General features: G+C 38.4%; 1 protein-coding gene across 4 annotated transcripts in view; it reads right to left on the reverse strand.

The window, feature by feature from the left end:
- ESCO1 (establishment of sister chromatid cohesion N-acetyltransferase 1) overlaps positions 1–16,779 on the reverse strand; it is a 67,043-nt gene that overhangs the window by 36,771 nt on the left and 13,493 nt on the right. For all 4 annotated transcript variants that reach the window (XM_060173572.1, XM_060173573.1, XM_016188405.2 and 1 more), the window contains exons 2-5: positions 9,707–11,732; positions 3,424–3,538; positions 1,368–1,431; positions 177–291 (exon numbers count right to left, since the gene is read on the reverse strand). In XM_060173572.1, coding sequence (XP_060029555.1) covers positions 177–291; positions 1,368–1,431; positions 3,424–3,538; positions 9,707–11,242 — 1,830 coding nt within the window. In that variant the 5' untranslated portion in view covers positions 11,243–11,732. The remainder of the gene's footprint in view (positions 1–176; positions 292–1,367; positions 1,432–3,423; positions 3,539–9,706; positions 11,733–16,779) is intronic.

Raw genomic sequence — 16,779 nt, forward strand, 5'->3', positions numbered from 1 at the left:
AAATAAATAATGTTTTAAGTAACAAGTATGACAAGTACCAGTTGTAAAGAATGTAGTATAGAATTCTGAATTTTATTATCTGCTACAAATTTATGAAATGAATTTTTCTTTAGCAATCTACACACATAAGATATATGTAACACTTCAGAAAAAAAAAGGTCAAGATATATACTTACTATGATCAATTGTTTTTCATCAGCTTTCTCTGTTTCTTTTAGCTTAAGGTCTTTTGGAATTGTTATTTCCAAATGGGAATTACACTTAGGCCAAGAATGATTTGGTGGTGTCTCTCTTGTAAAACACAAAAAGAACTATTAAATGTTATAGATCCATTATCACTTAATGAAAAATAATTTCTTGTTTCCTATACAACACAAATTTCAACTCCCAGGGAGAAAAGGGGGACCTTTTAAAATCAAGAGGGAGAACCCAAGTTATACTACCAAGAAGACTACTATTTCAAGAAATAAGCAAAAAGCCGTAACATTTCAAACTTTGAACAATTTTTAAATTCTATAGTTTTATTTATCTGAGTCATTAGTTTGTCTTTTCAAGAATCTGTAAGACCAAGTGAGTCATATTTTATTTAATCCTGACATCAAGAGAATGAAGACTGTAATCTACTGAAAACACTTCCACACACTGATAATACTTGATATTTTTAGGGAATTAGGAGAAGAAATATTTCAAACACTGCTGATGAGAGCATAAAAAGATGTAACTACTTTGGAAGAAATTTGGCAATTAAATACTAATACTGAATTTATCCTAGAATTTAGCCACATGTGAGCAAAGATATATGTGTTTAATTGTAGGACCCTTTATTCTGATAGAAATAAACTAGAAACAACCATAATGTCTAATGTGGAAAGCTGTTAAACAAATAATGGAGTAGTCACATAATACATATTACCATGCACAAGGACCTGGGTTCTAACGCCCATCCCCACTTGCCAGGGAAAACTTTCACCAGTGGTGAAGAAATGTTGGCATCTTTCTATCTCCCCACCCCTTTTTAATTTTATTCTATCCTATCAAATTAAAATAGAAAAATAAAGAAAGAAAGGAAGGAAGCAAGAAAGGAAGGAAGGAAGGTAAGTAGGAAGGGAGGAAGGAAATGGCCATCAGAAGGAGTAGATTCATTGTGCCAGTACCAAACCCCAACAACAAGCCTGGTGGCAATAAAACAAAACAAAAACAAACAAACAAAGTTATTCAACAGGATTTCAGGTCTAGAAAAAAGTGTCATGAAAAGACAATTTATGAATCAGCTTTTCTACACATAAATATGAGGATTACTAGCACAGTATTTTAAGGAAAAGCCCCCTTATGTTATCATATTTACATTTATTAAGCCAATGTCTTACCTGTTATCACTAGTTTTAGATGTTTGGTTATTAAGCACACTATGCGGTTGTTTGGAAAGTGGACCTGTAGAGAAAATGGATTGCACATCAGGTTTTGTTCTGGTTCTCAACCTAGTAATCAGGACTCATTATATAGACAGAAACACAATTTTTCAATGCACTAAATGCTCTCATTTTTAATAAAGTCCAAATTAGAGCCTCCTCACTAGAAATTACTCTTCAGGGTATAGACAGGCTCAGTAGTCATAGAGATCCAATGGCAAAATAATAATCTGCCTGTGGTTTCAACAATAAGCACTAGACCTGAGCAACTATGCTTAAATATCTGCATATTAGCATAATACCTAATTAAATGAAAACATTTCTTTTTAAAACAATCTCTAGAGTTTTAATACCATTAGTAATCAAACAATGCAGAGACAGGGAAATTGCTCAGCCTCGTATATGGGAGGTCCTGAATTTATTCCAAAGCACCACACAAAAAAGGCAAAACAGTGCTCTGCTCTGTCTTACAAAAAGAAAAAAAGAAAAGAAAGAAAAGGAAAAGAAAAGAAAAGAAAAGAAAAGAAAAGAAAAGAAAAGAAAAGAAAAGAAAAGAAAAGAAAAGAAAAGAAAAAGAAAAAAAGTCAAGTCAACACTTGTCATTCCTGCCCTTTCTAATGTATGGCACTCTCACAAGCACAAAGTGGTCTCTCACTGTTATTGTTTACTTTCTATTTTATCAGATAGGACAGAGAGAAATTGTAAAGGGGGGGGGGGAACAAAGGAACGAGAAAGACAGACACCTGAAGCTCTGCTTATGGTTTGTTAAATATCCCCCTGCAGGTGGGGAGGAGGCGACTCCAACACGGTCCCTGCACATGGCAGTGTGTATGCTTAGCAAGGTGCACCACGGCCCAGCCCCCTCATTATCTTTATTTGCATTTAACTGATGATCAGATAAGGGGTGACAGTGTTTTGCAGACACATATTACCGGGAGAAGAGAGGTTTCACCCATGTATCAACAATTGCACTGTAATCCATTAAACTCTCAAAAAAAAAGTCATGCAATAATCAATTCACTTTACTATTTTAATAAACAAATGCATTTTACATATGTACTAGTTTCCCCCCCAACAAGAGGAAAATGCAACAGAAGCAATTATTTGGCCTCAGTATGTGGCTCTCTTTTCTTCACCTCCTAGTGTTTGACTTGAAGAAGTGTACACATGAGAATTCAACTACTACAAGTAACTTATGGAAATTTATCAAGTAACTCTTCACGAGAAAAATCACAAATTAAAATTTTTGTTTATTTATTTATTTATTTTAACCAGAGCACTGCTCAGCTCTAGCTTATAGTGGTGCAGGGGATTGAACCTGGGACTCTGGAGCCTCAGTCATGAAAGTCTCTTTGCATGACCCCTCCACACACACACCAAAATAAAAACTTTAAAACCTTTGTGCAAAGCGCAAGGACCTGTATAAGGATCCCAGTTCAAGCTCCTGGCTCCCCTCCTACAGGGGAATCGATTCACAGGTGGTGAAGCAGGTCTGCAGGTGTCTTTCTCTCCCCGTCTTCCCCTCCTCTCTCCATTTCTCTGTCCTATCTAACGACATCAATAACAACAATAAAAAGCAATAAGGGCAACAAAAGGGAAAATAAATATAAAAAATAAAAACTTTAAAACCAAAACTGGCCAAAGAATAATGTATATATATATATATATTTTTTTTTTTTTTTTTCAATCACCAGGGCTTCATTGCACCAGCTTGACTTGTTGAGTGTAGTCAGAGAGGGAATGAGAGAAGAAGAGATAGCACGGTACCTAGTACATCCAAGGGACAGACCACGGGCTCCCACCTAGGCAGCAAGAATAGCAAAGCATATGCCTTCCCAGGTTAACCATCTCACCAGCCACCATACCTAGGCACCTTAGACAAGCCAATCAACAGAAGCAATTCTCTCCCAATGGTGATAATTACTATTATCACACACTTGAAAAGCAATGTTATTTAAAAGGCCTTACAACAGTACCTCTGAATGTTGTGAAATTCAAACTATTTTCAAAATACCTGAAAATTTACTCTCCCCTGTATCATTTTTTGCTTGACTGGGCAGTGTTGAAACACTGGTGGCATTTTCCACTGGATTGTTTTCAAGTCTTGCTTCCAAACACAGGTTGATGTTCTAAACACATGTAATGCAAAATGTTAATATTATCCCAGTTTGTGTTCAGTGGAATTGAGCATACTAAGAAAACTCAGGCAAATACTTTATTTTTGTAGTAATTTCCATAGATAAGCTTTAAAATCTCATGATGGCTCTAGAAGTTACCTTCTAGGTGTCAGTGTCCAACATAATCCCCTTTAAGCAGAACTAAAACCTTTGCCTCTCTTAAAGAAGTATTCCTTATTTACCTGCCACTATACTTTCAGTTTCCCCTGCCCAAGCTTGCTCTGTCAACAGTCACTGCCCCACATCTGATTTCTGAGCACTTAAAGTATCTGACTTCAGATGTGGAATAAATAAATGTAAATAACACCAGATTTTGAAAAGGATAATTTTTTCTTTGTCATTTCAATTTTAAACACTGAACACGTGTTAAAATGACAGAACAAGTTAAATAAAATATAATTCATTCCACCAAGGTTTTTATTTGCTTAATGCAGCTAGAGGAAACATCTTAATGACATGTGGCTCACAATATACTTCTATTGGACAGCACTAACTACAAGTTTCATGCCTGTGTAAATTCAACTAATTAAATCTGAGCCATTCCGCATGTAGTTTCCCGACTTCTCAAATTTACAATCACTCACCATCTACTTCGATCTATGCCTTTTTATGACCTTTTCACTTGTTAATTTTGAATTTTCTTTTTTTTTTTTTGCCTCCAGGGTTATTGCTGGGGATCAGTGCCTGCACCATGAATCCACTGCTCCTGGAGGCCATTTTCCCACCCTTTGTTGCCCTTGTTATTGTAGCCTTGCTTTGGTTAACACTGTTATTGTTGATGTCTCGTTGTTAGACAGGACAGAGAGAAATGGAGAGAGGAGGGGAAGACAGAGAGGGGGAGATAAAGATAGACACCTGCAGACCTGCTTCACTACCTGTGAAGCAACTCCCCTGCAGGTAGGGAGCCGGGGCTCAAACGGGGATCCCTACACCTTGTGCTTTGCAGCCACGTGCACTACCGCCTGACCCCCTAATTTTGAATTTTCTATATCCCCAATCCTTTTTATTTTTTTTAATATTTTTAATATTTATTTGTTTCCTTTTGTTGCTGTTTTATTGTTGTTATTGTTGTTGTTATTGATGTCATCGTTTTTGGATAGGAGAGAAATGGAGAGAGGAGGGGAAGACAGAGAGGGGGGGTGAAAGAGAGACACCTGCAGACCTGCTTCATCACTTGACTCCCCTGCAGGTGGGGACCCGGGGGCTGGAACCAGGATCCTTACGCCTGTCCTTGCACTTTGTGCCACCTGCGCTTAACCCACTGTGCTACCGCCCACCTCCCAATCCTTTTTGTTTTTTGTCACCAGGGTTATCACTGGGATTCTGTGTCTGCACTATAAATGTACCATTCCCGTAGTTATTTCCCCCCATTTTTTTTTTAATTTGACAGGACAGAGAGGGATGGAGAGGGGAAGAAGATATAGAGTGGAAGGAAGAGATAGAGTGGGAAAGAGACAGCACTGCAGCATTATTTGTGAAGCCTCCCCCTGCAAGTGTAGGAGAGGCTGAATCTGTGTCCTTGAGCCTAACATGTGCGCTCTATCCAATGCACCACCATTCGGCACCATGTCCTCGATTCTTAAAGAGTGCAGAAGAGACCATACTGTAAGGACTTTCACATTCCGTAAGAGTCCCTAAGTCAAAACCATGTCAAAGCACATACTTAGTAACTACTATCCCCCAAAATTCTTGACTTTATCACTGTTGGCTATCTCACAGAAATGGAAATGACAATGGGAAAAAAAATTAACTTTCTGTATATGCATATTCTGGGAATAGTACAATAAACATTGATGTTCTTTTTTTGTTTCATCAACTTCTGAATATTCTTTTTACATTGTTAATCCTGAACATTGTACTTTTTTAATTGGGAGGATGAGAGAGTAAAATTACAAATAGTTGTATTTAAAAAAAAAGAAAGAAACTTTTGTCACTGAAAATGCAGAAAAATTGTGGCCAGGAGATGACGCAACTGGTTAAGCACTCACATTACAGTGCACAAGGACCCAGGTTCAAGTCCCTGGTCCCCACCTGCAGGGAGAAAGCTTCACGAGTGGTGAAGCAGGGCAGCAGTTGTCTCTCTGTCTCTTTTCTCTCTGTTTTCCCCCTTCTCTCTCAATTTCTCTGTATCCAATAATAAATAAAAATTAGTAAGTTACTAATTTATAGAACTGATTCTCGGGGTCGGGTGGTGGCACACCTGGTTAAGCACACACGTTAAAACGCTCAAGGACCGGGGTTTGAGGTCCTGGTCCCCACCTGCAGGGGGAAAGCTTTGCAAGTGGTGAAGCAAGGCTACAGGTGTCTCTCTATCACGCCCGCCCCACTTGATGCCTCCCCACTTGATGTCTGCCATTTCTATCTCCCTCTCCCCTTTCAATTTCTTTCTGTCTCTACCCAATAAGTAAATATTGGGAGTCCGGCGGTAGCACAGCGGGTTAAGTGCACGTGACGCAAAGGGCAAGGACCAGAGTAAGGATCCTGGTTGGAGCCCCCGGATCCCCACCTGCAGGGGGGGGTCACTTAATAGGCGGTGAAGCAGGTCAGCAGGTATCTTTCTCTCTCTGTCTCTCTTCCCCTCCTCTCTCCATTTCTCTTTGTCTTATCCAACAACGATGACATCAATAATAACAATAATAACTACAACAACAATAGACAAGGGCAACAAAAGGGAAAATAAATAAATAAAAATTTTTTTAAAAAAAGAAATATTTACAAAATAAGTTGGCCCAGAGCAGTGAAGCCCCAGTGATTGCCAATTATGATGATGATGACGATGATGTAACTGAGCTTTAGCAACTCAGGAGGTGGCATAGTTGATAAAGCACTAAGCTCTCAAGCAGGAGAGGTACTGAGTTCACTCCCTGGCACTACACATCAGAGTGAGGCTCTTCCCCTCCACCAATCCCTCTTCTCTCTCATTAATAACTAAATCTTTTAAAGTAATAATAACTGAGCTTTCAAGTTAATATTGGTCAAATAATTTAAATACAGCCAAATGAAGTCATCTTTTTCAACTCATCTTGAATAGAGCTTGAAGGAATCATGTTAAATGAGATGATCCACAAAGAGAGGATAAACATGAGATGATCTCACTCATGGGCAGGACTTCAGAATCAAGAACAGAGAAGGGAAACTAAACTTGGACTGGTTTGGTATACTGCACCAAAGCAAAGGACCCTGGTGAAGGAGGGCAGGGAGAGTGTGGGCAGAAGAGGCTTCTGGGTTCTGGTGATGACGATTAACTCAATCTGGGAGTCTTGAGCGTGTTTGGGTGAGATGAGAAACTGTTCCTATGTGCCAACAACTGTACTGTAAACCACTAAGTATATCAACAAATAAGGCTGACTGAAGGTCTGGCCTTATCAGCCACCACCATTTCTCAGTACAGCTAAGAAAAACACTATGTAGTATTTAAAAAAAAAATAGGAAAAGTTTTAAAGTAATGTAAGGTTTGTTTGTACATTCTCCTAGTTCCCCAATTAAATCAGACTAGATTCTAAAAACCAGCCATTTAAACTTAAAACTATTTAAATTTTAATTTAAATCCTGGCCCCATCACTTAAAAGTCACCCAGTTTTAAAAGAGAGAGGAGAGACACCTAGTTAAATCTCTAGGCAACACACTCATCTGTAAAATGTGGTTAATAATAAAACTCATCATATACACTATGGCTACAGGTCTATGTAGGTCCCTTTGACTAAGTAAAGACACAGGATCCATTACACAAAAGCAGTTATTTTGAACTAAGCTGATTCACTTGTTTTTTTGGTGAGCACTGCTACAATATATATCACATTGAAGGCTAGGAACATATTTTGTGTAGACCTAGGACAGAACAGCATGGTTTTCAAATGTCTGAAGTTGTCATCATCTGCACATTTCCTGATCAATCAATTCATAGCGACTGGTGAAGCGACTGGACTTCAACAAACAAAACATAAATAGATCATGATCTATTTCTTTACACTTATTAACATGCCCAGGTATCAATTAAGAGTCAAATATATTCACTGTACATAACAAGGGTACCAAAATTAAAACACCCATGTTATGATTTACGTGAATATTTACAATACACTGTTAATCATTCTTTTTCTTTTTTTTAAACTAAAGCACCGTTCAGCTTTGGTTTTTGGTATTATATGGGACTGAACCTGGGACTCCAGAGTTTCAGGTATTAAAGCCTTTTTGCATAACCATTATGCTATCTTCCCACCGACTAATTCTTTAAGTATACAGAAACATAGAAACACACAAGAGAAATCCATACCAACTTCGAGAGCAATTTTCTGAATAAAGTTGAAAGGAACAAAGAGGGGGAAATGACCTTTGTATCTATTTAGCTATATTACAACACAATTCCATAGCTAAACATGTCAAATTATTTATATAATAATAACTTAGTTTTATTATACTGGTGGCATATAAAACAAAAATATACTTTTTTTTCTTTTTATTTTCTTTATTTATTTTTTGGATACACACAGCCAGAAATTGAGAGGGAAGGGGGTGATAGAGAGGGAAAGAGACAGAGACACCTGCAGCACTGCTTCACCACTTGTGAAGCTTTCCCCTGCAGGTGGGGACGGGAAACTCTAACTTGGGTCCTTGCACATTGTAACATGTGTGTTCAACCAGGTGTGCCACACCACCTGGCCCCAAAATATGCTTACATTTTTATTAATAGATCATATCTTTCAGTTTACTTTCCCATTTATTTTATTCTTGGGTGGAAGTAGATAGCATTGTGCAAACAGACTCTTATGCCTGAGGCTCCAAAGTCTCTGGTTCAATCCCCCACACCACCATAAACCAGAGCAAAGTAGTGCTCTGGTTAAAAGAAAAAAAAAAAGTATTTTATTCTTGACCACTGCGATTTTATTCTTAGAAACTGATTTACTTCAAACTCAGGTCCTCATGCTTTTAAATCCAATGCCACCTCCTGGGCCACAGAAATGTTTAACTTTTAAATTTTATCAGTTGTGGGATAAAGGTTGATTTATCCCAAAAGAAATTAATTTTAAGAACTTGATGAAAGTTAAGACCCAGGTGGCTGGATGATGGTGCACCTGGTTAAGCACAAACATCATGCTCAAGGACCTAGATTTAAGTCCCCGCTCCCACCTAAGAGAGGAAGCTTCAGGAATTCTGAAGCAAATACTGCAGGTGTCTCTCCTCTACCCCTCTCAACTTCTCTGTCCTATCAAATAAAGAAAAGAATGGGGTCCAATTCTGAAACATACTTTGTTGGTAGGATTAGTAAGAAAAGGAAACAAGGGACCAGGTGCTGCATTATAGTACACAAGGACCCAGGTTCAAGCCCCTGGTCCCTACCTGCAGGGGGAAAGTTTCATGAGTTGTGAGGCAGTGTCTATCTCCACCTCCCGTCTCAATTTCAATGTCTCTATTCAATAATAAATAAATAAAAGTATTTTTAAAAGGGAATAAGTCAATGTATTAAATTTCAAAGAAACTAGTTTTCAATGGGTTTATCCTTCATATAAAATAAAAATGGAGGGAGTCAGGCAGTAGCAAGCTGGTTAAGCACAGGTGGCACAAAGCGCAAGGACCGGCATAAGGATCCGGGTTGGAGCCCTCGGTTCCCCACCTGCAGGGGAGTTGCTTCACAAGTGGTGAAGCAGGTATGCAGTTGTTTGTCTTTCCTCCTCTTCCCCTCCTCTCTCTATTTCTCTCTGTCCTATCCAACAACGACAACAATAACTACAGCAACTAAAACAAGGGCAATAAAAGGGAATAAATATTTTTTTTAATTTTAAATAAAATAAAATAAAAATGGTGAAAATGTGAGCCATCAAAAATAATACATTCTTGTGGCCTGGGAGGTGATAAGACATTGGATTCTCAAGCATGAGGTCTTGAGTTTGATCCTCAGTAATACATGTCAAGAGTGATATTCTGGTTCTCTCATAAATAATCTTCAAAATGTATAAAGTCACTTTATTCTATTATAAAGTGGGAGTAACAGAAACTCTTGCTAAAAATTTAATATACCTTAACAAATGATCTGTCAGCCTCTCATTTTTAATGCTTAAGCTAAAATATGTTATATCTTCTTTCTTATAGCAAAGTACTCAGTTCACAATAAAAATGAATTACCTTATCTGGTGATTCAGATGAGCATTTCATCTGGCTACCCAATGGGAGGACAGAAGGTTTTATGTTATCCAAATGACAATTTTCAGAAGTCCTTTTTGGAGATCTATTAATTTCAATACTATCATTAATTTTAACTTCTTCTGAATTAAGTTTTTTCATTTCTTCCTGTTGGCAAGCTATGCTTTTATCATCATATGATTTTATCTCTAAACATGTACTTTGAGTCAGTGGATGATGCGTATCTAAAGCTGGTAGTGAAAAACTGGCTGGTAATAAGCCCAATTTAGGAGAAACTTGAGAGGAATTCAACTTACTTTGCTGTACAGAGTTAAACTTTGAGAGTTTGATTTTGGTCCAGTTGGAGTTCTTTTTAGTTGAGCTATTTATTCCATTTAAAATACACTTCACATGCTTTGTTTTTCTGCTGGGGAAGAAACGGTTACATTGAACATCCTGATTTGTTTCCTTGTGCTGAAGAATTTGTCTTTCAATAGTCTCTTCCAATTTTGTTTCTGTAAGCTTTTCTTCCCTTATACTTTCAATTTGTGATGATTCCCTTTTAACCTCTACAGTATCTGACTCAATTTCACCAGCAATTTCTTCACAGAGCTGTAAAATGCTACCTCGTTTGTTCTTTCCTGCTTGCTCCACCTCACTATCCTCATTTTGTTCAGGCACTAATGGTTGTGAACTTTTTCGGAATTTTGCACTAGTAGTCACTTGTATATGAACTGATTTCTTAATTTCATTCTTTTTAGAGATCACTGAAGTAGCTATTTTTGATGCTTTTACCCCAGAAGTTGTTACAGGCACAGATTTTGCTTCTTCTTTCCTAGTATTCTTTTGAAGACACTTTTCGGATCCTTTTAGGCATTGAGAACTAGAAGCAGAAACGGTCTCAGGTTCTACTTTTCGCTTTTTCCCTTTTGGTGAAGTTATTACTTCCTTTGTTCCTGGACTCTTGTCCCCTTTAGAGTCAGGCTTTGTTTCCAGTACTTTTCTTTTCACATGTTTTAGACTTGTTTTGACCTTATTAGATTTACTTTGAGTATTGCTGCAGGGCTCTTTTCTTATAGGTAGCAAATTCTGTTTAACTGCTTGAATTTCTCTACTACGAAGAGTCCGTGTTGAAACCTCTGTTAACTGTTGTAGTCTTTGTGATCTCCGGTTAAGCTGTTCATTTGATTTGGAGTTTACACGCTCTGATTTTTTCTGACATGATTTCTTCTTTTGTGTAGATTCTTGTTGTAAACGTCCCCTCAGAGCTACTGTATTTTCACTAATGGGTTTGTTGCTTGCTTTTTTATTACTGGACAATGCCTTTGCAGATCTTGTACTCATGCATGTTTCCAATTCAGGCCGATTTAATTTACTCTCACTGGAAGATTTACCCAGTGTTTTTATAACTTCCTTTGGTCCTGGGTTTTTTGCTAGATTCTTTTGAGAAACTTGAATTTGTGTCTCTAAATTCTTACCTTCACTTTTTTTAATAACACGGGAGGAATTTTCTTTTGGTTTCTCCTGAATGGACATCATTCCTGAGTAATGTCCTCCTTTTCTGAATAGTTTTGAGAGGTTTTGCTATCTCTTGGCAGGTGTGAATGTTGAATGTCTAGTATTAGTACTGAAGGGTTGAGTGTTCAAAAATCAACTTTAACTGATTCAAGTAAGGTTTCTTTCCCAGTATGTCATGGGAAAAGCTAGCATGAAGGCAGAAAGATATTGGCTTTACTATAGACAAGGCAATAGAAATCTGAGGAAAATTCTGTTAGTTATTCCATTAACAATGGCTTCCAGACCAAGTCCTATAATTAGGAGTTATTTGTCACTCAGCGGTCTGTCTTGACAGTGTTTCTGAAATTTTTCTTCTTCTGAATGGACTAGACTTTGATTCATTTGAGACATGTTTTACAGCAAACACGTTTCTTTCTTTGTTCACTGAGTATCTTGGTATTAAATTTCTACCTAACTTCTTTTTTTTAGTAAAATACTTTATTAACATGGATTTTCTTTTGTGTTGCCATTTCTGAAAAGTAAAAAAAAAAAATTTTAAATTAAAATTTATGCAATCCTAGAAAAATAGCAATCTTTTTTAAAATATTTTTTAAATTTATTTTATTTATTCCCTTTTGTTGCCCTTATTTATTCCCTTTTGTTGCAATTATTGTTGTAATTATTATTGTTGTCGTTGTTGGTGAATAGGACAAAGAAATGGAGAGACGGGGGGAAGACAGAGAGGGGGAGAGAGAGACATCGACACCTGCAGACCAACTTCACCGCTTGTGAAGTGACTCCTCTATAGTTGGGGAACCAGGGGCTCAAACCGGGATCCTTCTGCCAGTCCTTGCGCTTTGAGCCACCGTGTGCTTAACCCGCTGCACTACTGCCCAACTCCCAAAAAAGAGCAATCTTAATATTATATAGAAGTACATGACTTCTGCTCTTTTCGGACTATCACCACAATGTAAGTCTCTTTGCTCGCTCTCTCTCTCTTTCTCTCTCTCTCTCATATGCCCTAACGTGAACTTTTTTAATAAAGTTTAATTTACCTTGGAAAAAAAAAAAAAGAAGTATATGACTTCCATAAAATTTAAGTTCTCCTTTTTAGTCTGTGTACTTAAGGCTAACAGAGTAAAATATAAGTAATAAAAATTCCTATTAATAATCAGTCTTATTTAAGCATGATAGTTTAAAAAAAACTTTATTCCTTGAGATTTACTTACAATTATTTTCCCACAAGACAAAAATGATCTTTCAGCTACCATAACTCATAAAAATTTGACTAATTCATGCCTTATAATGTTTTTAACACATCGCACAGCACCTAAAAGAAAAATTATTTTTAAATGTATAAAAGGGACAAAGGAAAAATAGTCTTCCATAAACCTCTCATCAAATATAACACAGCATAGTTTTGCCATCAGCCTTCACAGCTCACTTTATGCACAAGAACTTAATTTTAGTATTTTTAACTGAAGTAAACTGTGACACTTAACATGAGACAGTGTGTATCCTTTTTATGTTTTAGAAAATAGATACAAAATATACAAAACACACACAAAAAATCAGTGTGTGCATATAATAAGTTAAGTTGGGGTCAGGGCAGATAGCATAATGGTCATGCAAAGACTCTCTGAGGCTACAAAGTCACGGGTTCAATTCCCCATCATAATAGGCTAGAGCTGAGCAGTGCTCTGGGGGAATAAAAAGTCAAATTAGAATGGTAAAATCCTATTATGACAAAAACCATCCATATAAATAAGCATGTACTTACAGTTTAGATGGTAAATGTGTTCTTGCCACTAGGGCTGGAAACCAGAGCTTCATACATGCAAGGGATGCACCACCACTAAACTATATCCCGGGCAGGGAGTTGGGCGGTAACACAGCGGGTTAAGCACAGGTGGCGCAAAGCCTCAAGGACTGCCGTAAGGATCCTGGTTTGAGCCCATGGCTCCCCACCGGCAGGTGAGTCGCTTTACATGTGGTGAAGCAGGTCTGCAGGTGTCTGTCTTTGTCTCCCCCTCCTCTCTCCATTTCTGTCCTATTCAACAACGACAACATCAATAACAACAATAACTATAATTTTTTTTTAAAAAAAAGGGCAACAAAAGGGAAAATAAATAAATATTTTTTAAAAACTTTTAAAAACTGTATCGGGAGTTGGGTGGTAGCACAGCGGGTTAAGCACAGAGCTCAATGACTGGCATAAGGATCCCAGTTCGAGCCCCCAGCTCCCCACCTGCAGGGGAGTCACTTCACAAGAGGTGAAGCATATCTGCAGGTGTCTTTCTCTCCCCCTGTCTTCCCCTCCTCTCTCCATTTCTCTCTGTCCTATCCAACAACAATGACATCAATAATAACTACAACAATAAAACAACAAGGACAACAAAAGGGAATAAATAAATATTTAAAAAAAACAACTATATCCCGGACTAAAATGGGGTATACATTTTCTTCTCACCTAAAAGCTACTTAAAAATCAGTTTAAAGCAAAGTCACAAATCCAAAGGACAAAAAGCAAACAAGTGAAAAGATGTTTAAAGTGTGGAAGCTGAAAGAACAAATGGCAAGAAGACACTGTAGTCATCATCAAATGAGGTAAAAACTCGTTTGTCAGCCCCCAGATCATAAACCTGAGTTAGGCAGTGCTCTAGCAAAAGGAGGGTGGGGGAGCTTCGAAAGCAGTGAAACAGTACTGCAGGTGTCTTCCATCTCTCTCACCCTTCTCTTTGTCTCTTACCTTCATTCAAAAAGAAAGAAAAGGTCATCAGGAACAATGGAGTCACACAAACACAGACCCAAGGATGATGGAAAACTAAATAAATAAACGTACTGGTTGGAGATTCATTTATACACAAAGTTGAGGTTCTGGTCACAGAAAAATCCAAGATGAAGCTCTTCACTACTTGATATCCCACTTCCAGATTATCATTATTCCTTTCAACTTTAATAACTACAAAAATTCTAGCCTAGGGGCCAGGTGGTGGAGCACCTGGTTAACTGCACAATGTCCCAGGTTCAAGCCCCTGGTCCCCCATCTGCAGGGGGAAAGTTTTATGCTAAAGCAGTGCTGCAAGTATCTGTTTCTCTCCCTCTCTACCTCTCCCTTCCCTCTCGATTTCTAGCTGTTTTCATCCAATAAATAAAGATAATTTTAAAGAATCTTGTTAATTCTAGTGCATTTGCAGTTATTCTGAAAATAATGGTATTTAAGTCCTCATGATTCCACATTCTTTTAGGAGGTAACTTAGATCAAATTAAAAAAAAAAAATTGGGAGCCGGGTGGTGGCGCAGCTGGTTAAGCCCACATGGCGAGAAGCGCAAAGACCAGCGTTAAGGATCCCAGTTCAAGCCGCCGCTCCCCACCTTCAGGGGAGTCATTTCACAATAGGTGAAGCAGGTCTGCAGGTGTCTATCTTTCTCTCCCCCTCTCTGTCTCCCCCTCCTCTCTCCATTTTTCTCTGTCCTATCCAACAATGAAGGCATCAATAACAACAACAATAATAACCACAACAATAAAACAAAGGCAACAAAAAGGGAAAATGAATAAATATTAAAAAAAAAAATTAGAGTCAGGCAGTAGCTCACTGTTAACCCGCAGGTGGCGCAAAGCGCAAGGACCGGGATCCCAATTCTAGGCCCCGAATCCCCACCTGTAGGGGAGTCGCTTCACAAGAAGTGAAGCAGGTCTCTCCTCCCTGTCTTCCCCTCATCTCTCCATTTCTCTCTGTCCTATCTAACAATGACTACAACAATAATGAAAAACAACAAAACGGAAAATATAGAAAAAAGTTTTAATTTACTAGAGCACAAAACATTAACTTTATAATGTAATACTGTATAAAAGGTATGTAAGTAACATTTCAGATTCCATACTGCACACAACTTTTACGAAATCACCACTTGTTGTCTTGTAAAATGGAAGACTATCACAACTCCCTAAAAAGTTCAAGTCGTGAAGCAGGTCTGCAGTGTCTCTCTGCCTCTTTCCCTCTCTGTCTCCCCCTCCTATTTCTCTGTCCTGTCCTAGTTAAAAAAAAAAAAAAATGAAAAGGGAGGCTTGCGGTAGTGCAGCGGGTTAAGCGCACGTGGCACAAAGCGCAAGGACCAGCGTAATGATCCCAGCTCCCCACCTTCAGTGGAGTCACTGTAGTGCCAGCACCTAGCCCCTGCAACAACCCTGGAGGCAAAAATAAATAAATAAATAAATAAATAAGGGAGTCGGGCGGTAGTGCAGCAGGTGAAGCGCAGGTGGCGCAAAGCACAAGGACCGGCTTAAAGACCCCGGTTCAAGCCCCTGGCTCCCCACCTGCAGGGGAGTTGCTTCACAAGTGGTGAAGCAGGTCTGCAGGTGTCTATTTTTCTCTCCCCGTCTTCCCCATCTCTCTTCATTTCTCTCTGTGCTATCCAACAACAATGACATCAATAACAACAATAATAACTACAACAATAATAAAAAAAAAACCAAGGGCAACAAAAGGGAATAAATATTTTTAAAATAAATAAAATAAAAATAAAGTACTCCTGTCAACAGTGAAACTGGACTTCACATATTTCAACCAAAACAACTTCTGTACTCAGTCAGTTATAATCTGTTTTGGTCAAAGTAATTAGGCTGTCTTCTACTAGACCAAAAACCTAAATTTACAAAAATACAACACAGTTGCCATTCTCTTACTCAACTTTTTGTTTTGGAAAATAGTTTTAAAAAAAATTAAAAAAGGAAAATAGTTGTTTTCCATGAAAAGCATTATTCAAATTAGACTGTGATAAATAGGTTTTGTTGTTTTGTTTTGTGTGGTACCAAGGAAATGCAACAAGGGGCCTCATACATACACAATATGGTTGAATGGCCTCTGAGGACCAACAATTTTTTCCATGAGAGAAGAAAGAGAGATGGAGTGACAGGGGCCAGGCAGTGGCACACCTGGTTAAGTACACACATTACAAAGTGCAAAGATCAGGGTTCAAGCCCCGGGTCCCCACCTGTAGGGGAAAGCTTCACAAGTGAAGTAAGGCTGCTGGTGTCTGTCTTCTTCCTTTTTTTTTTTTATTAATTTTTTCAATTATCTTTTATTTATTAATCTATTGGATATAGACAGTCAGAAATCAAGAGGGAAGGGGGTGATAGAGGGAAAGGTAAAGAGAGACACCTGCAGCCCTGCTTCACCACTTGTAAAGCTTTCCCCCAGCAGGTTGGGACAGGGCCTTGAACCCGGGTCACTATATATGTGCGCTCAACCAGGTGCAGCACCACCCAAGCCCTGTCTCCTTTCCTCTCTATGTACCTCTCCCTCCTCAATTTCTTTCTCTATCCAATAAGAGACAATAAGATTAAATAAGTTAAAGGGGGGGGGCAGGCAGTGGTGCACCTGGTTAAGAGCACTGCTACATTCCAGGGCACAAGGACTGGGGTTCAAGTCCCTCCCTGGTCCTCACCTGCAAGGGGTGAGCATCACAAGTGATGAAGCAAGGCTGCAGGTGCCTCTCCCTCTCTCTCTATCCAATAATAAGTAAAAGAGAGAGAGAGAGATGGGAGTTTTGTCAGAGCCAGTCATGCTGATCTTATG

Source organism: Erinaceus europaeus, chromosome 15 (assembly GCF_950295315.1).
Source record: "Erinaceus europaeus chromosome 15, mEriEur2.1, whole genome shotgun sequence".
NCBI lineage: Eukaryota > Metazoa > Chordata > Mammalia > Eulipotyphla > Erinaceidae > Erinaceus > Erinaceus europaeus.